Genomic DNA, 20,778 nt, shown 5'->3' on the forward strand with positions numbered 1-20,778 from the left:
TGTATATATATACCTATACTTCCCCGTTTTTATTATTTCAGCACCCTTGGGATATCCCAGAGTGTGCCACATTGTCTCATCGCCACTCCTCCCTGGCTCCCCCAATGAAATGACGTCGTTTTGACGGATATACGGTTTTTGGTCCAGTGTTGGTGTGGTGCAGGCACGATGGGACGAATGACCTCCTCCTGCATCTCATTTCCTTGTTATTCCTTGTTATTTCTCACGAATGGTGCAGGGTGAGGTGTAGTCGATAGGTGGCGAGCTTTACCACTCTTGGGGCCGAGGGCAAGGCCACACGTGCGCTACCCACGTTTCCCGCCAAACATTTCACACAATTCTCCTATGGAATGGCTCCGAACCAGAGCTCGCAAATCCAAGGAAACACAAACTTCATTTTTCGTGTCCGCATTCGAACGCGGCATCCCATATGAACTTCCAACAATACATGGGTGGGAAAAATAACAATCCCATAAAGATGTTCAGTCTCATAAATCCACGATCATTGGAAGTTTCGTGTTCAATATTTGTTCATCATTTTATGGCCGTTTGGTTGACCCTCAATTTATGATTAACGCCGTTCATTTGGTGCAGCAACAAATCCTAGTCATCCCACCGATGTTCTTGTTTAGGATTCCGACCTCGGGATCCCTACTAATAGACACACCCATCCATCCGTAAGCCCCCCTTACTCGTCCTTACTTTGGTTCCAATTCACGGCCTCGCTTTCTGGGCTCCTCCCGACCACGCGATCTATAACTTCGGCAGCGGAGACACTCGGACCCAAAGTCGAGACCCGTGTCCTGGGAGGTCCACGTCGGTCTTGTTGGGAAACGCGGTAAACATCGCAAAGGTGTCCGAAGTATTAAAGACTGCGATTCGATCGCCCTGGGACCCGGGAGGTGAATTTTCATTTTGAGCTCGCAGGGAAAGGGGAGACGGAATGGACTCGTGTCTACCGTATCTATTAATGGTCTTGGCGATGACTGGGGGTCTTCTCGCAGGGCAAGGTATGAGTCTAAACCAGTCTTTTGAGTTTGCAAATCGATGCTTGATCGAAAAAAAACATGTATTGAATAAAAGGTATTTCTAATTGGTTCTTTTCAGTCCACAGCTGAGCTCGCACACGCTTCTCAACAAACAATCCCAAGGGTTTTCATTTGAATGAATATATATATATATATAGATATGTATGGAGCTCGGTCTCGGCGTGCACGCCTCCGACGGGTCTTATATTCTAGTCTTAATGAATCTGTATATCCTTGCACAAAACCCTATAATGCCCATATGGTGAGCTAAACCCTATAATGCCCATATAGTGAGCTGACCCCTATAATTCCCATATAGTGACCTGAACCCGATAATGCCCATATAGTGACCTGAACCCGATAATGCCCATATAGTAACCTGAACCCTATAATGCCCATGTAGTGACCTGAACCCTATAATGCTCATATAATGACCTGAACCCTATAATGCCCATATAGTGAGCTGAACCCTATAATGCCCATATAGTGAGCTGAATCCTATAATGCCCAAATAGTGACCTGAACCCTATAATGCCCATATAGTGACCTGAACCATATAATGCCCATAGAGTGACCTGAACCCTATAATGCCCATATAGTGACCTGAACCCTATAATGCCCATATAGTGACCTGAACCCTATAATGCCCATATAGTGACCTGAACCCTATAATGCCCATATAGTGACCTGAACCCTATAAAGCCCATATAGTGACCTGAACCCTACAAAGCCCATATAGTGACCTGAACCCTATAATGCCCATATAGTGAGCTGAATCCTATAATGCCCATATAGTGACCTGAATCCTATAATGCCCATATAGTGACCTGAACCCTATAATGCCCATATAGTGACCTGAATCCTATAATGCCCATATGGTGACCTGAACCCTATAATGCCCATATAGTGACCTGAACCATATAATGCCCATATAGTGACCTGAACCCTATAATGCCCATATAGTGACCTGAACCCTATAATGCCCATATAGTGACCTGAACCCTATAATGCCCATATAGTCTCGCCTCGCCAATATTTGATGGCATTAATAAGTTTTTAGATTCGTTTTCAGAGCTTTTGAAAGATTCTTTTTGGAGGGAGTAGGGGTGCCCTGCATGGTTTGGCTGCCATGTCCCCTTTTTTGTCGATTACTGGCCTAGTACAGGTGTAAGGAGTTGAAACTACGCTGTCTGTAAACGAAATGTTTTGTAAATGTGCAACCGAGCTCCACATGCCGTGAGCGGCTCAAGGTGCTGGACGTGCACCTTGACAAGTAAACTGGGCTCTCCCGAATGATACAAAAGTTTTGTGATTAATTTAATGTAGAGCTTCAACTTTACGTAAAGGTGCTCTTTGCGAATGTGCTTTTCCCAGACGTTGATGCACCTGTCCGGCTACGGATAAGCTCGGCAGATGACGGGCTCACGGTGCTGCAGTTGAGTCGACAGCGTCACAACCAGAATTTACATCCCTCCTTTGGCCGAGTTCGACAGGTGTACGATTCCCAACCAGTTATTCAGTTGCGTGGAAGCACACATCGAGCAGGACCAGGTAAGGCGGGTATTGCTCCTGCTCACTCTTTATGCGTCTTCCCACGATATTATGATGTAATAATGGCTGGCAGGAGGCCTAGAGGTACGTACCAGTAGTCTATCTAGCCTGGGTTCCAATGACTGACCCAACTATAAACTGCCATTCCTGTATTTCATAGGCAGGTGATTCATCATTGCATGTGCCGTCCCTCGGATGGATGTTGTGTTGCGCGTTCCAAGTTTAAAAGACCCGTCGGCCAGCACTAGTTGGTGGACATTAAAGATCCCACAGTGTCCTTCACGAGGAGTAGGCAAGCTTTCGCTGGCACAATGGCCAAGAAATTCCAAAATTCCTGCCCTAACCTCTCGTTCCCCCATCCCAAGGGAATTAAATGCAAAATGATAAACTTCCAGTGCGGTCCCTACATCGGTACACCCCTTACCTGGGCATGCAGAAAAGTTGTAGTATTAGAAGTTGTCCCACGTGAAGAATAGGTGAACTATCGCCGGCATCCTGAACAAATTCCAAATTCCTGCTCTAACGTACAGAGGGCACTGCATCAGTAGTTGCCTCGGCTCACCTTGCCTGCTGGAATTAGTTGGGGGACGTTAAAGACCCCCACAGTGATGCGCGAGCTATCGTCGGCACCCTAAACAAATCCACATTTCTGCTTTAACCTGAGTTGTTAGGGTTAGGGTTGTTAGGGTTAGGATTGTTAGGGTTAGGGTTGTTAGGGTTAGGGTTGTGAAGGTTCGGGTTGTTAGGGTTAGGGTTGTTAGGGTTAGGGTTGTTAGGGTTAGGGTTGTTAGGGTTAGGGTTGTTAGGGTTAGGGTTGTTAGGGTTAGGATTGTTAGGGTTAGGGTTGTTAGGGTTAGGGTTGTTAGGGTTAGGGTTGTTAGGGTTAGGGTTGTTAGGGTTAGGGTTGTTAGGGTTAGGGTTGTTAGGGTTAGGGTTGTTAGGGTTAGGGTTGTTAAGGTTCGGGTTGTTAGGGTTAGGGTTGTTAGGGTTAGGGTTGTTAGGGTTAGGGTTGTTAGGGTTAGGGTTGTTAGGGTTAGGGTTAGGGTTGTTTGGGTTAGGGTTGTTAGGGTTAGAGTTGTTAGGGTTAGTGTTGTTAGGGTTAGGGTTTGGGTTGTTAGGGTTAGGGTTAGGGTTGTTTGGGTTAGGGTTGTTTGGGTTAGGGTTAGTGTTGTTAGGGTTAGGGTTGTTAGAGTTAGGGTTGTTAGGGTTAGGGTTATTAGGGTTAGGGTTAGGGTTGCTTGGGTTAGGGTTGTTTGGGTTAGGGTTGTTTGGGTTAGGGTTAGTGTTGTTAGGGTTAGGATTGTTTGGGTTAGGGTTGTTTGGGTTAGGGTTAGTGTTGTTAGGGTTAGGGTTCGGGTTGTTTGGGTTAGGGTTAGTGTTGTTAGGGTTAGGATTGTTTGGGTTAGGGTTGTTTGGGTTAGGGTTAGTGTTGTTAGGGTTAGTGTTGTTAGGGTTAGGGTTAGGGTTGTTTGGGTTAGTGTTGTTAGGGTTAGGGTTCGGGTTGTTTGGGTTAGGGTTGTTCGGTGTAGCCTAGGCTGGCCTGTTTGTGAAAGACTTGGGCAAATCTTCCCCTGACCGACCCCACATAAAGGTGCCATTGATTGAAGCCATTAAAGTCGTCTGAGTAATACGGCCCCTTACCTGGCCTTGCTATTCCTGCGCAAACAGGTCACCAATCATGAATTACAAGATCAAACATCCCCCTCCGACCTCCGTGGCCCCAATGAAGCTTTAAAAGTTGCTGGAAAGTTGGAAACATAACAAGGCATGTAAAATGTGTCCTGTACGAAGAGATAAGGCTACTGGCAATGTGCACGTACAGATTAAGACTGTGGTGAGTGCCACATGCCATGTGCTGCCTGGACGTTCAAACAAAATTTGACTTTACAAGAGACCAAGTCGAGATAATTTTGGCTTCATCAAACTCGCATGTGGATTACAGGTAAGTCTTGCAAGGAGATATAACACAGGAGTTTTAGACTCAGGCTTGGAAATGTTTCGATCGCTTGACAAGCGGATGACCCTTCGCATTGCTTACTGTAATCTACCATTTGTACATTGAGGAAGCATCTTCAGCTGCTGGGTCAGAAATCTCTCCCAATGCGTAAATGACGAAACAATCAGCAACGGAACAATAGGTAACCACCAACGGAAATTTATTAATATTTGTCTGTCAATTATCAGTTATCAGTTGTCAGTTATAATTATCAATTATCAGTAATTGTCAGTTATCCATCCCAAGTAAATAGTGTGGTACTTTTGAGATGCCTGGAGATCCGGGTTAACATTTATACGAAATATCCTTCTTGTTGCCAGATGCTGCTATACATATCCGATGAATGTTACTATAGGAAGTGCTAAAACAAGCCCATCAAGAGGGGAATAATTTAATTATTTATGTTGTAAGGCGCTATCAAACATATGTTGAAGCCCTTAATGACGGTCGGATGCTAAACCCGTTTTGAGACAACTTCACGTTTAATCACAAGTGAGGGCACCACAAGTGGGGGCACCACAAGTGGAGGCACCACAAGTGGGGGCACCACAAGTGGGGGCACCACAAGTGGGGGCACCACAAGTGGGGGCACCACCAACTATTCTATCTGCACAATAAGAGAGGCTCATTTCTGACGGCACGACCACCAAGTGATCTTGATCCTGGTCTGTCCAGGCACGAGGCCTGCAGAGTCCCAGATGAAGACTGCTAGTCTCGAAATGCCGGATCTGAGACTTGACTTCTGCGGAGTTATACTAGTGTGCAGGCATCCTTCACCAGGCCAGCAGAGTCCCAGATGAAGACAGCTAGTGTCGAAATGCTGGATCTGAGACTTGACTTCTGGGGCATTATACTAGTGTGCAGGCATCCTTCACCAGGCCAGCAGAGTCCCAGATGAAGACAGCTAGTGTCGAAATGCTGGATCTGAGACTTGACTTCTGGGGAATTATACTAGTGTGCAGGCATCCTTCACCAGGCCAGCAGAGTCCCAGATGAAGACAGCTAGTGTCGAAATGCCGGATCTGAGACTTGACTTCTGCGGAGTTATACTAGTGTGCAGGCATCCTTCACCAGGCCAGCAGAGTCCCAGATGAAGACAGCTAGTGTCGAAATGCTGGATCTGAGACTTGACTTCTGCGGAGTTATACTAGTGTGCAGGCATCCTTCACCAGGCCAGCAGAGTCCCAGATGAAGACAGCTAGTGTCGAAATGCCGGATCTGAGACTTGACTTCTGGGGAGTTATACGAGTGTGCAGGCATCCTTCACCAGGCCAGCAGAGTCCCAGATGAAGACAGCTAGTGTCGAAATGCCGGATCTGAGACTTGACTTCTGGGGAATTATACTAGTGTGCAGGCATCCTTCACCAGGCCAGCAGAGTCCCAGATGAAGACAGCTAGTGTCGAAATGCTGGATCTGAGACTTGACTTCTGCGGAGTTATACTAGTGTGCAGGCATCCTTCACCAGGCCAGCAGAGTCCCAGATGAAGACAGCTAGTGTCGAAATGCTGGATCTGAGACTTGACTTCTGCGGAGTTATACTAGTGTGCAGGCATCCTTCACCAGGCCAGCAGAGTCCCAGATGAAGACAGCTAGTGTCGAAATGCTGGATCTGAGACTTGACTTCTGGGGAATTATACTAGTGTGCAGGCATCCTTCACCAGGCCAGCAGAGTCCCAGATGAAGACAGCTAGTGTCGAAATGCTGGATCTGAGACTTGACTTCTGCGGAGTTATACTAGTGTGCAGGCATCCTTCACCAGGCCAGCAGAGTCCCAGATGAAGACAGCTAGTGTCGAAATGCCGGATCTGAGACTTGACTTCTGGGGAGTTATACGAGTGTGCAGGCATCCTTCACCAGGCCAGCAGAGTCCCAGATGAAGACAGCTAGTGTCGAAATGCCGGATCTGAGACTTGACTTCTGCGGAGTTATACTAGTGTGCAGGCATCCTTCACCAGGCCAGCAGAGTCCCAGATGAAGACAGCTAGTGTCGAAATGCTGGATCTGAGACTTGACTTCTGGGGAATTATACTAGTGTGCAGGCATCCTTCACCAGGCCAGCAGAGTCCCAGATGAAGACAGCTAGTGTCGAAATGCTGGATCTGAGACTTGACTTCTGCGGAGTTATACTAGTGTGCAGGCATCCTTCACCAGGCCAGCAGAGTCCCAGATGAAGAATGCTAGTCTCGAAATGCCGGATCTGAGGCTTGCCTTCTGGGGAGTTATACGAGTGTGCAGGCATCCTTCACCAGGCCTGCAGAGTCCCAGATGAAGACAGCTAGTGTCGAAATGCCGGATCTGAGACTTGACTTCTGGGGAATTATACTAGTGTGCAGGCATCCTTCACCAGGCCTGCAGAGTCCCAGATGAAGACAGCTAGTGTCGAAATGCCGGATCTGAGACTTGACTTCTGGGGAATTATACTAGTGTGCAGGCATCCTTCACCAGGCCAGCAGAGTCCCAGATGAAGACTGCTAGTCTCGAAATGCCGGATCTGAGGCTTGCCTTCTGGGGAGTTATACGAGTGTGCAGGCATCCTTCACCAGGCCAGCAGAGTCCCAGATGAAGACTGCTAGTCTCGAAATGCCGGATCTGAGACTTGACTTCTGGGGAATTATACTAGTGTGCAGGCATCCTTCACCAGGCCAGCAGAGTCCCAGATGAAGACTGCTAGTCTCGAAATGCCGGATCTGAGGCTTGCCTTCTGGGGAGTTATACGAGTGTGCAGGCATCCTTCACCAGGCCTGCAGAGTCCCAGATGAAGACTGATTGCCTCGATATGTGAGGCCTAAGGCTTGCCTGCCTGGCAGCTATAATGGGTAGTTCGTAGTTGTATTTTTAAATGTGGATCTTACTAACAGCAACTTTTTTTTCCTTTTTTTTTGCAAATGATGTTGGAATCATGTTTTGCTCTGTGATGGATTTGCATGTGATTTGTAAACAGTTGTTTGAATGAAAGAGGACGAAAGTGTTTCCTTTTCTTTTCTTTTTCCAATGCATAAAAGCATTTTGAGCAATTCTCTGGAGCTTCAGTACTGCCAGGCAGTCTGTCCTGGCAGTGTTTATCTGCAGCTGTCTCTCTCAACTTTCTCTTTTGCTATTTTCCACCCTCACCATTCCTCCTTCCCCATCCCTGTGCTGCATTATCCTCCATTCATTCTCCCTTCGGTCCCCCCATTCCCTCCCCCACCATGGTCCCTTCCTTTCCCTAATGTTTTATCCTTATACCTTCTCTCTTTCTTCACCCTTATACCATTGTTCATCCAATCCCTTTTCACCCCTCTCGTCCTTTCCCTTCCTTAGCCTCACGGTTACTTCATGTGCTGGCGATACGACCCAGAGTCCGGCCATCCAAAGCTCAATTCCCACAACACCAGAGAGCTGCTTTCACCGGTCAGCTGGCCATCCAGTTGAGAAAAGCATTTTAAAGGCCGTGATGTGTTGTGAACCATGAGGGACCCCAATAAAATTGTTTTGCGAGGAAAGGCAGGATGTGGCCTGAGCCTTTGCCTGAATTATGCCCCATTCTCACTCACGATGAAAAATTATGGTCCTTCCTTAAAAGCATCTTCACATCACTTAAAAGAAGAGAGCAATTTTATTTAGAGAGAAGAGAGCAACCAAGATAATAAGTCACATGTCAGTGATGTGTTGTGGTGTCACACAACCATCTATGTAACTTCACCTACAGCGGAGAGGGGACAAATTTGCAGAGCAAGGCACAGTCTTTGCAGAGCAATGAGGAAGTGCTATGATTTGGAGAAATTTCACCTGAGGAGGATTACCTTTTTACAATCCATCCCCAGGTACAGAACGATGCAGAATTCCCAAAGTCCCAATAATTTGAAACCATAATGTGCATCTTCGATGCAGCAATGTGACTTTCTATGGGTGTGAGAATGGGGCTTTATTGGGCCTTATAAGTAAATATTTGGGCTGACAGGATGGCCTAGGCCCTAGAGGTATGCACACTCCCCTCTAGGTTGTCTCGCCTGGGTTTGAATCCTGACCCAACTGTCATCCCAGCATTTCACATGCAGGGTGAATCATCAGGATGTGTCGTGCCACTGATGATTGTTAAACTGGCATCCAGTCTGCCAGCATTTTGTGGTGGACGTTAAAGAATCTACGGTTTCCTCCGCGGAGAGTAGGCGAGCTGTTGCTGGCACCGCGGCCAAATTCCAAATCCCTCCCCTAACCAGCAGTGGGCATTGCATCAGCGGCACTGCCGTGACCTCGACCAATGATGTTACCCCGCAGCTTTGTGCTGCATATGAACGAAGAAGAACTAAATATCTTCTTACCCCCAGCTCATTCCGATTGAATAGGCTGCTGTTGGGACAAATGGCACAACTCGGGAAAGGTGCATTAACATGGCCGAGGGTGAGGAGCAGGTGGGTGGACCTGGTTAGATTTGTCAGTGTCATCTTGTATACCAAACCAACAATGGCTTTTGTCCTTCTTTTCTAACTCTAAAATATCAGTGGCTGCTGTCAATGCAATCCCAAGACTTAAGGTATTCAGCTTCACCCAAGGGTTACGCTTGCAGTATACAGTACTATAATCACCAAGTGTATCAGTTAGGCTTTGTATTTTGGCTTATTCCTTCCCTTGTCTTTGTGTAGTGGCTGAAATGGTGGCACCTCCAAGCAATGTGCACATCCGAGTACTCTCGCCTGACTCGATACTCGTTACATGGGCGGACCCCATCTATCAGCTGAACAGAAAGCAGTTTGGAGGACTCAGAAGGTGCTGAAATGACATGCAGGGGATGCTGGGGGTCTAGCAGAAAACTCTGCCTCACATATACTGTGTGTACTAAAGGTTATGGATGTTCCACGATACGATAGCGTAACATTCACAGTCCCACTTTAAAGGCAAATGATTTGTTGGGATATTTGTTACCGTTGTTTAATTGAGTAAAACCCAAGCAATTGCATTATCTTGGCTCTCTGCAAGTGACATCACACGTCATATATTGACTACTGAAAGTCGGCAGCTGCTGCGTTTATTGATCTAACTTTGACGTCAATACAGCCAAATATCACATTGTCCCTTGGTGGATGAGCTACGTGAGGATTAGGGATTTGAAACCATTTATCACCCAGAGCTTCTGCAAAATTGTCCAATATTGTAGCGGATGTGAGGACAGGTATACATGAAGGGTGTGAGGGGTCTGGGGAGGGAGGTGCGGAGATTCTATGCGACTCAATACGTCGGCCTTTTTGGCGTTGCCAACAGAGCACATCGTTCATGATACTGAGATCCCAGGTTCATATCTGGTGGTGGCAGCGGGCCAGGTGGGGTTGACTCGGCCGGTCATCCTTCCGAGGTCGACCAAATGAGTACCAGACAACTGGTTATAGAGAGGCATTGCATCAGCAGCAGACGCGCCCACATAACAATTACGCAACCAGCTGCACACGAACCACCACCCACTAATGTCCTTGGAATTGATGCAAAAGTACACTGATGTCTGTTCCATGTATGATTTATGTACAAGCTCTTTCATGAGCCTACAAAATATCCAAGGTACCCTGTCGTCCAAAACACATTGCGAACCAGGGGGCATTTGATTGGGTAAATTGAGCAGTTTGACCGACATTTATCAACAAATCCGGGTTAGTCTCAGTGAGCCACACATTAACAGTTTTGGTAATCCGCTTTGTTTATTTCTTTTCGCAAGAAGTGAAAAATGTGTTTTCTCTTTGGGTCAGATACTACACGGTGCGTTATCGAGAGCGACAAGTAGATTCCGAGTCATGGTCGTATCGAACATCAGCTCGCCCACGTGTGCGCCTCGAAAACCTCACCCCGAATGGGAACTACGAGTTCTCTGTTCGAGTGTCGAATGGTCAACGTGATGGGAGTTGGTGCCGACCAGTATACCAGAACATCACTCCTGGTGAGTCCATTGTAAACCACTTGCAAAATGAACAAACCCCCAAACTACCACTTTATTTGTTACTCTCCTATATGACCCATGACCATGATTCTTCAAAAAGCATTTCACCAATCTTGTGCAATGTGTTAACCAGGCTCAGGGGTGTAATGGTTAGAGTGTCGGTCTGCTCTGAGTCTTGGAGTCCATTGCTTCGTACTCTGGCTGAGTCATACCGAAGACTTTAAAAGTGGTAGGTGCTCCTTCCTTGCTTGATGCTCAAGATTGAGAAAGGTTAGAGCATGGACAAACAATCATTGTGTAAGCTTGATGGGCCTAATGGCCTTCTCATCCTGTGGTAAAGTTCTCATAATATTATTGTTGTTATTATTACCTCAACAACCAAAGGTGGACGGAGGTTGTCTTTTCACCTCTGTCTGTCTGTTTGTCTTTGTGTTTGTGAGCAGGATATCTCAGGTAGTTATGATCGGATTTGGATGAAATTTGATGGACAGGTTGAGTACCAGGATGTTTCAAAAAGATTGATACTGAAAGAGCTGTGCTCCAACGCGAGTCGAAAGGATTGACGCGACCAAAGACGGAAATTCGTCCGAGTTGCTTTATTGCACGCATCAAACTCGGGTACTCTGAAAAGCCCGTTTATCGGGCAGCAATATATATATATACACATCATGCCGGAGCGTTTGCCCGGGAAAGGCGAGAGCGGGTGTGCCCGGGCGTCCTGGGCGAGCCCTGGAAAGGCGAGTCTGGACATGCCCGGGCGTCCTGGGCGAGCCCTGGAAAGGCGAGTCTGGACATGCCCGGCCGTCCTGGGCGAGCCCTGGAAAGGCGAGTCTGGACGTGCCCGGGCATCCTGGGCGAGCCCTGGAAAGGCGAGAGCGGGCATGCCCGGGCGTCCTAGGCGAGCCCTGGAAAGGCGAGTCTGGACGTGCCCGGGCGTCCTGGGCGAGCCCTGGAAAGGCGAGAGCGGGCATGCCCGGGCGTCCTGGGCGAGCCCTGGAAAGGCGAGTCTGGACATGCCCGGGCGTCCTGGGCGAGCCCTGGAAAGGCGAGAGCGGGCATGCCTGGGCGTCCTAGGCGAGCCCTGGAAAGGCGAGTCTGGACATGCCCGGGCGTCCTGGGCGAGCCCTGGAAAGGCGAGTCTGGACGTGCCCGGGCGTCCTGGGCGAGCCCTGGAAAGGCGAGAGCGGGCATACCCGGGCATCCTGGGCGAGCCCTGGAAAGGTGAGTCTGGACATGCCCGGGCGTCCTGGGCGAGCCCTGGAAAGGCGAGAGCGGGCATGCCCGGGCGTCCTGGGCGAGCCCTGGAAAGGTGAGTCTGGACATGCCCGGGCGTCCTGGGCATGCCCGGGAAAGACGAGACCGGGCGTGCCCGGGCAGCTCGGGCGAGCCTGGGAACGGCGAGTCCGGGCATGCCGGGGAGAGGCGCGTCTGGGCCTGTCTGGGCGGCCTGGATGAGCCCGGCCTGGTGATCGCTCCCTGGCCGCGTTCTCGGTCGGTGCAAGGCGATTGTGTATACCCAGCGGTAACCGCTACAATACAACTTTTACTTCCTGCCATTTCTTTATTTTTTGACCTATACCGTTTTCCTTTTTAGGGTTTGGTTGTATTATCGTGGTATTTGTTCCCTGGGATTTGTAGCTCCGTAGCTCCACTATGCCATTGACAGCAGAGCAGAAGACAAAAGTGGTGGCTCTGTGGTACAAGACTAAATAAAGAACCACGACAGCATTTTCTGGATGGCAGAACCACCTGAGATCACTGAGAGGTACCTGAAAGGGCCTAAAGTCACATGCTTCTGCACCTTAAATGCCAGATGGGGAATGCTAGGGCCTTACTGGTTTGACAATGACAACAGCAGGACGGTGACGATCAACGGTGAGCGCTACAGGGCCGTGCTCCAGAAGTTCCATAATGATCTAGCCCAAAAGGTCACCCCAAACCAGCTCAGCATGACTTGGTTTGTGCAGATGGTAGGCCTACACCCCCGAATACAGCTGGCAGCAGCTCTTCAGAAACCGCCTCGTTTGCCTGGGTACCGCTCTGTTTACATCAACCGCCCTGCCACACTGGATGATCTGAAGCAGGTGGTGTCAGACTACCGCCAGGCAGTGCCACATGAGACCTACAGGACAGTTGGACAGAACTTTGGAGTCAGGATCAATGCCTGTCTGAACCGCGGAGGGGCACACATCAAGAACGTCAATTTCAAGGGTTTTGCATAGATGCCAATTTCAGACCTTGGGCTCTCACTACCTCTAGCAGTGACGAACTGCAATATCAATCAGGGATAGAAAATACCATGTCATAAGCTTTGAAGAAATGTTTGGTTCACGTTCCTGAGGTTTCTGTTTCTTTGTAAATAAACGTTTAAAGTTGTATCATTCTTTTTGAAACACCCTGCATGTGACAAGGACGAAATGATTCGATTCTGCTGAAGATCCGAATCTGGGTACTATAATTATATAAGAGATTCTTCACCATTGATCAATCAGCCTGGTGTTGGCTTAATCGTTAAGTTAGTGGGGTTGAGATCGCCCTTGAGGGTTTGAGCCCTCCGTTGTGCTGTTGAGTTAACACGAGGTGGGTTGCCTCAGCCTGTCATCCTTCCGAGGTCGACAAAATGAGTACCAGCTGACTGGTAATGGGAGGCATTGCATCAGGGCCACAGCCAGGCCCCAGGAAATGATGCAGCCAAACAGCTACTGGCTGCGTACCAAACCACCACCATTGAGAGATAGGGCGAAAAACGATACGTAGCACGATACCTCAAAAAGGTATGGATAAAACTGGGTGGATGAGTTGGATAGTTGTATGTGTAACATGGTGATAAGAACAATCCGATTCGATTTTGGTTCAGTTCCCGATGCAGATCTGGCCTGTCAGTGGATACAAAACGTAAACGGTTCACTGTTCAGCCAGGTGGAGGTATGCGCTCTCATCCTGTGCCGTTGTAGTTATTATTATGCGATACAGGAGAATCAAAACGACAATATCGGTTCGCCGACAGAATTTTGAGGTTGTTTATGAAACTGAATGGTTCCCACATTGATTAATTGTCACTTGGCCTGTCTCCCAACCAAGCACTGTTTATAGTTGTGATTCACAGTAAAACTTGTAAACAGTCTTTTGAAAAGTGAAGGATGTTTATTTCAGACCGAGTGGTCTTCACTCCCAAACTTAGTCACGTGCAAATCTAAACAATGTGCCAAACCATCAAAAAATACTGTTGTCGGGGGAACCTTCAGTGACGTGAATTGCATCAACGAGATATGTTTAAGAGGATGTTTGGTTCACGTTCCTGAGGTTTCTGTTTCTTTGTAAATAAACGATCCCAGGAAAGATCACAGCCAACTTGAGGTTTGATTGTAGGGCATTAGTTGTTGCTTGTCTTTGTCAAAAACTTTGGTCAAAACTTCAAAATGGTTTCGTTTCTGATCTGCGGTCCTTGCAATTCTGATGATGAAGAGCGATGCGTGTTCAGAGCCGTTCCTTTCCTTGCTTTTTTTTCTTTAGAAAACTGTCTAACTATTTATTTTTGTATGCTAAGTCGAGGCTCGTGTAAGAGCTAACACATATAACATATAATAAAGGGAGCGGGAGAGATAGGGAAGCACAACAACAGTAGAGAACAGAGACATTGGGAGATCTGTGGAAGGGAGAGGGCTGAGGCAGGGGTACACAGGATAAACAAGATGGACACTACAGGGGATTTCAGGAAAAAACGGGGAATGTGAAGAAGGTGGATTTGGGGTGGATTAACGGGGGTAGAAAATATCAAGGTTTTGGATGGGGGAAGATAAGACATGGTGGTGACCAGCTGTTTTGAAGACCTGGAGGGAGGAGTGGGATTGAAGACAGTGAGGGAGTTTGTTCCAGAGGCGGGAGAAAAGAGGAATGAAGGAGTGAAGGTGAGCAGAGAGTCTTGATTTTGGCGGTTTAACCAACAGAGGGTTGCTGGCAGATCTTGTGCGACCTGTAGGAATATTTGGGGGACAGAGCACAGAGAGAGCTGGGGGGGGCAAGGCCGGAGAGGAGTCGGTAGAAGACAGAAAGACCACCAAGCTGCCTGCGGTGAGTGAGTGAAAGGCCCTCGGAGTTAGCTTCATCGCGGGAGATTCCAATAATTCTGAAAGCTTTGGTTTCAACAGCGTGAAGCCGAGCCAGGTGTGAGGCAGGAGCACCGGCCCAGAGGGGAGCACAGTATTCCATTGAGCTGCGGATGAAAGCCTTGTATGTGATGAGGAGCTCAGGTGTGCCAAGGAAGGACTTCGCACGACGGCGGATGCCCAGTCGGCGACTGGCTTTGGAGACCAGCTTGGAAATGTGGTTTTCCTACAAAAGATCATGGCAGATAGCGAGACCCAAAAGCTTGAATGACAGAACTTCTTGGAGATGACATTTGAGAAAGTAGATGGGAGGGTTTTCCAGTCGGTCTTTTCGGAGAGACATCGTAAGAGTGTGAGATTTATCAGGATTGAAAGACATGTTCCACTTGTTTGACCAGTCTGTGATTTTGTCCAGGTCTGCAGAGAGTGAGGAGGCTGCTGACTGCCGATCTGAGGGATGTGGAATGGAGCGACAGAGAATGGAGTCGTCAGCAAAGAGATAGAGAGGATTTTCAAGAGAGCCAGAGAGATCATTGATGAAGACCAGAAAAAGCACAGGGCCCAGAACACTGCCTTGGGGAGCTCCAGCCTGAACAGGAAGGGGTAATGAGAGAATTCTCATGAGAGCCACACGTTGACTGCGACAGGAGAGGAAGTCCGCAAGTCATACATGGAGAAATGTAAATCCTGATGAAATAGAACGGATTTTGAGTAAAGCTCCACAGGAAAGATGGTTAACGATTTCCTCAGCTGCCTAAATGTTGCAACAAGTAAGACTAAACGTACATCTTTGATTTCGCTTCCACCAAACATTGCAACCAATGAAGGTGATGTGTGTGTCACTCTACCTGACGGTTGATGTTACGACGCAAAAATAGTTACAACAATATTTCAGGATTACAGGATTACTATCAGAACCATGAACATCTGTTTTTAGCTCGATGAAAGTCAGACATGACACATTCCCTGGTTTCTACAAACTAGGGACAAGTGAGGTTTGTGGGGTTGCTTTATTGAAACTTCCCGCTTTCTGAATCATCTTGAACATTTTCTGCTTGCATGAGAAACCACTCAAATTGTTTTCAAGGGAAGTATAAAGTTGGCATATTTACAAAGGACTATTTCAAAAGATTGCAAATCCATGTCCCCGCTTTCGTTCCCAGGACATGATGCCCCCAACCTCCCATATTTTGGCCAAACATTGTCAAAATGAACCTTTTATATATCGGGAAAGCCTAAAAATGTACATTCTCTCCAGCAAGATAATAGGGAAATGTTTATGCATTGTCTTCAGAAATGGGTGGAGAAGAAGAAGGGCAAAATGGAGAAGATTGTCTTGGGGACCGCAAGGCTAACCCCCGCTCTAGCAGGGAAAATGGCCTTAAAATGCATGTTGTTGTTGTTGTTGTTGTTGTTGTTGTTATGCATTGTCTTCAGATGCAATCATGTAAATGGCCTTAAAGACGATGTTGAAATAATCACATTTAAAAAAAGAGGACAAAGTGACATTGCAAAATTTAGGACTTAAACAATGTCATTGATATGACCTGACTCTAAACTTTCACCTTGGTGCTTCGCAGGTAGGGCATTGCATAATCCGATCCTTCTTCAGAGGGATGTTAACCGGATGTCCTATCTTCATGTCTTAAACATTTCATGGTACCTTTCAAAAAGAGTCGGTGATTGTGTGCCGGTAACCCCAGCGAAAATACCAGATTATTGTTTGCTAGGTTTCTTTTGTCTTTTTGTCCTCGTCCTTTTGCTAGGACTCGAAAATACCAAACTACCTCACCAGTTCTGTTTGCTAGGAAATGCCAATATGGCATCCCCATGACATTCAAGGTCAGAAATTGTGTGACTTCAAGTTCAGGTGCGGAATCATCATTGTCCACATGTTTCTCCCGAATCCTTTTATTAGGGGACCATTGGTACCCCATTGAAATTTCTAATTTCATTTATTATTTCCCCTCCTTGGGACAGACAAGAAGAGCAACAGACCCGCACCTTCTCCAAGGGCTGTACCATTGGGGTCACGAAAGGCCATGACTGTTGGAGAACCACGCAGATTGTCGTTAAAACCTGCAATCTTTTCAGGTAGATGAACATATATCCTTTCTGGAGCTAAGGATATTATACCACATATAATGTCATCATTGCCACAACTATTTATGAGGAAACAAATCAAACTCTTTCTGGGGCTCAAATAAATTTCCTTTCCATTTATTTTTCATGTACCTGTAAAAGTACCATGTCCCAATTCGCCGATTTTCTTTTTCAAATTTGGTCTGTCATGACTCATGACCATCACAATCTTGACCTGTAAGGTTCTTGTTAACAAGGTGTTGGATCTAACACATACATCTTCACAAATGATCATCATCACAAGCCAGAATTCACACAGAGGTAACATAGATGACATGTTGAAAAAGGATACAGTGCTCTACATAATATGTGTGTGTGTGTGTGTGTGTGTGTGTGTGTGTGTGTGTGTGTGTGTGTGTGTGTGTGTGTGTGTGTGTGTGTGTGTGTGTGTGTGTGTGTGTGTGTGTGTGTGTGTGTGTATCTCTGTGTGTGTCTGTGTGTGTGTGTATATATATATATATATATATGTGTACATACGTATATATATATATATATATATATATATATATATAAGTTCAAAACACACCTGGTCACAAGTGTGCCGCACTGACCAGGTCCTCAGTCGAGGTCCTCAGCATCATCCCGTTTCGGCCCTTCAACCTCGATACGGTCAGCTAATGTGGGCCAGCAGGGGCACATACACATCCACATGCAGCAACTGCACCTGGATGCGTACATACCCCCACCCCCAGCCAGTGCGAACAACAACAACACCTCCACATCCATAATCCACAGCACCAAACAAACATGGTGGAACACTCAAACACCCACCTTTATACCCTTCACCACTCACCAACAAAACACACCAGATCATTCATACACACACATACACACCCATACACACACATACACACACAACACCAACCTACCAACCAACCACCTACCCTTACATCATACACCACTCCACACACAAAAACACACACTCATGCAAAAATTAATTCATGCAAAAACACACACCCTCACCCACTCACTCATATACACAAAATAAGAAATAATAATCGTAACAAAAAAACAAACAAACAAAAAAAAACACAACCAACCTACACCGTTCGACGTGTCTCCATAAACTTCCTCCATATCCAAAATGAGCATTTCAAGGCAACCTGGGCCACCTTGTCACACATCCTCCTTTCTGTCCCACACACTCCAAGCCTAGCAAGAAATGCAGAAAAGGAATTGCCAATATACCCTCTACACCCCACCTCAAATGGCTGACACGAAACTCGCCAACCCTTCTCCCGGCACTCTGCCTCCAGCTCACTGTACTTTCCTCTCTTCCTCTCGTGCACCTCCTCCATGTTCTCTTCCCAAGGTACCGACAACTCCCCAAAGATGACCTGTCTTGTTGCACTTGACCAAATGACAATGTCAGGCCGCAACCTTGTCACACAGATCTCCTCTGGGAATACCAATTGTGGCTTTAGGTCTGCCACCACCTGCCAATCACAAGCATCTGACAGCCCTCTTGCTTTCCACCTCCTCCTCTTTCCACCTCTTACCACTTGGCCCTCTTTGACAAACCACACCTCTCCCCCATCAGTCTCCTTTTCCACTCTTCTCTCTCTCGATATCAGCACCTCTTGTTGCACCATCTGCACCACCATCGCCAGCATCTGATCATGTCGCCACCTGTATCTTCCTGCTGCCAATGCTACTGAGCATGCACTCAGTGCATGCTGTACCGTTCCCACGCCTCCACACAAATAACATCTCTCCTCCTGCAACAACCCCCACAATCTCAAGTTTACTGGTGACGGAAGCACATCATACGTTGCCCGCAACAGGAAATTCAACAATATTGGCTCCATCCTCCAAATCTCCACCCTGACCATAAAAGGCAATGTTCGTCAAACAGCGTGGCACTCCCAACCACCTCCTCACAAACCCACTCTCACCACAACCTCCATCCTCTCTACATGCCCAATTGCAATATCATACATCATCAATGGCCACAATACTCGTGGCATCAACCCAAACTTCAAACACCATACCTTCAACTTACCTGGCAAACCACATCCATCAATCCTCTTCAAACCTCTCAAAAGCTTGTTTCTGACCTCCTCCACTCTTCCCACATCATTCAACTCCACTGTATACCATCTTCCCAAACTCTTCACAGGGGCCTCCACCAATGATGGAACCACCTCCCCTCCCAGCTCAAACCTGTGCATGTTATCCACCACTCCTCGTCTCACTACCACACTCCTCGGCTTTCTTGCTTTAAATCCCATTCTTGCCCACCGCATCAACCTTTCCAGTCGTCCCAGTACCTCAGCTCTACTGCTGCATCAGCGGACTGTTGGACAACTGTCGGGTCATCCATGAAAGCAAACATTGCTGGCAACCTCTGACCAGGGGCTAGCTCCACTTCTTTCCCATGTCCACTCACCGCATGTATCATTAACTCCATAACCAGCACAAACATAATCGGGGAGATGGTACATCCCATCGGGATCCCCAGTTCCAACTTCTGCCACTCTGTTACATAGGACTGTGTCGCAAACCGCATCCAAAACTGATCATAATATGCCATCAAAAAATCCCTAAATCTCCGTGGCACCCAAAAGAAATCCATGGCATACCTGATCAAGGCATGCGGCACTGACCCATATGCATTCTCCAAATCCAGCCATACCACCGCCACATCCTTCCTTTGCCTCTTTGCCTCCTGTAACACTTGCCAGACCATTGCCGAGTGTTCAATGCATCCTGGTGATCCTGGTATTCCTGCCTTCTGCACAGAACCATCCACAAAACCATTCCCTCTGATGAAGCCTGAGAGCCGTGCCGCAAAGACACTCATCAATATCTTCCCATCTACATCGAGCAATGATATTGGTCTAAACTGCTCCCGTGTCACAGCCTCCTCCTGCTTTGGAATATAAACTCCTTTCGCCCTAGTCCATTGACTGGGCACCACTCCTTGCCTCCATACCACCTTCAAAGCCTTCCACAGATACTGCCTGATGCCTTCACAACTCTTAAACACCTTGTATGGCACTCCACTTGGTCCTGGAGCCGATGCCGCCCGTGCCTTCCTCAAAACTGCCTCAATCTCAGACATCTTTGGCTCTGACAAATCAAATGGAACACCTGGCTCTGTCGGTCTCACCAATCCTTCGATGTCCTCCACCACTTCGTTCCTCCTTGTGTCTGCATACGTGACACGCAGGTGACCTTCCAACTCTTCCTTTGGTACCTTCAGTACACCAAATCGAGATGGCTCCAACAGATCCTTCATAAACTGAAAAGGCTTCTCAAAGAACCTCTTTCTCTTCCTCTGCCTCTCCTTTCTTCGCGTCTTCATCCTTTCCACTCTCTTCAACTTCACCAACCTCATCCTCACCTGCTTCGTCAACACCTCAAGCCCATTCCTCTCCCCTTCCACAGCCCTCTTCCGTCTTCCATTCAAACTCCTCAACTCCATTCTCAACTCATGGATCTCCCTCTGCCTCCTGCTCAAACATGCCTCCTTCTTACCCCTCTCCACACACTCTTTCACTCCAAACGTGACACATGCATACTCAAACACAATCTCATTCATCTTTCTCAATCTATCTTCCACCCTTCCTTTCTGAAGCGCCCCACACATCACTCCATCCATTCTCTCCCATACTTCCCTTTCTCCCATACCTGGCCATTTCACTCTCCTCCTCACATCCTTTCCCTGCTGAAGTACAACCCCAGGACATACAACACTGTGGCTTGCTACCTGGCTGTTTCTCCCGGCCATCTTACGTGTCCCCTTTTCAAAGGCACTGCGTTGCTGTACCTCCTCCTCACCCACCTTACGCACACACCCCATTCGACTCTGATGGATATGCAATCCTCTCACCGACTCAAACTCACGTCCACACCCACACTTCTCTCGAACCTGCCCTGCCTCCACATGCACACCATCACCCCATAGAAATACATCTCCCACACGATCACTCCCACACCCTTTCCTGGCCTGATGGATCCTCAACCCTCTGATGGATCCGAACTCACGTCCACACTGACACCTTACCAGACTTGCATCCACAATCCGTTCTCGTTTGTCAACATCAGTA

At 47.6% G+C, this 20,778-nt stretch overlaps 1 protein-coding gene and 1 long non-coding RNA gene across 3 annotated transcripts in view; one reads left to right on the plus strand and one right to left on the minus strand.

Moving 5' to 3' along the window:
• Positions 1–17,345, minus strand: part of LOC144888855 (uncharacterized) — a 32,616-nt gene extending 15,271 nt beyond the window's left edge. Inside the window, exon 1 of the long non-coding RNA XR_013621423.1 lies at positions 17,253–17,345. This is a non-coding gene — a long non-coding RNA (uncharacterized LOC144888855). The remainder of the gene's footprint in view (positions 1–17,252) is intronic.
• The window catches only part of LOC137439960 (uncharacterized), a 128,878-nt gene continuing 108,876 nt past the window's right edge, over positions 777–20,778 (plus strand). For both annotated transcript variants that reach the window (XM_068136258.2, XM_068136259.2), the window contains exons 1-6: positions 777–1,010; positions 2,403–2,579; positions 7,877–7,966; positions 9,199–9,322; positions 10,291–10,478; positions 16,565–16,678. In XM_068136258.2, coding sequence (XP_067992359.2) covers positions 944–1,010; positions 2,403–2,579; positions 7,877–7,966; positions 9,199–9,322; positions 10,291–10,478; positions 16,565–16,678 — 760 coding nt within the window. In that variant the 5' untranslated portion in view covers positions 777–943. The remainder of the gene's footprint in view (positions 1,011–2,402; positions 2,580–7,876; positions 7,967–9,198; positions 9,323–10,290; positions 10,479–16,564; positions 16,679–20,778) is intronic.

Source organism: Myxine glutinosa, chromosome 14 (genome assembly GCF_964187855.1).
Source record: "Myxine glutinosa chromosome 14, kmMyxGlut1.1, whole genome shotgun sequence".
Lineage (NCBI taxonomy): Eukaryota > Metazoa > Chordata > Myxini > Myxiniformes > Myxinidae > Myxine > Myxine glutinosa.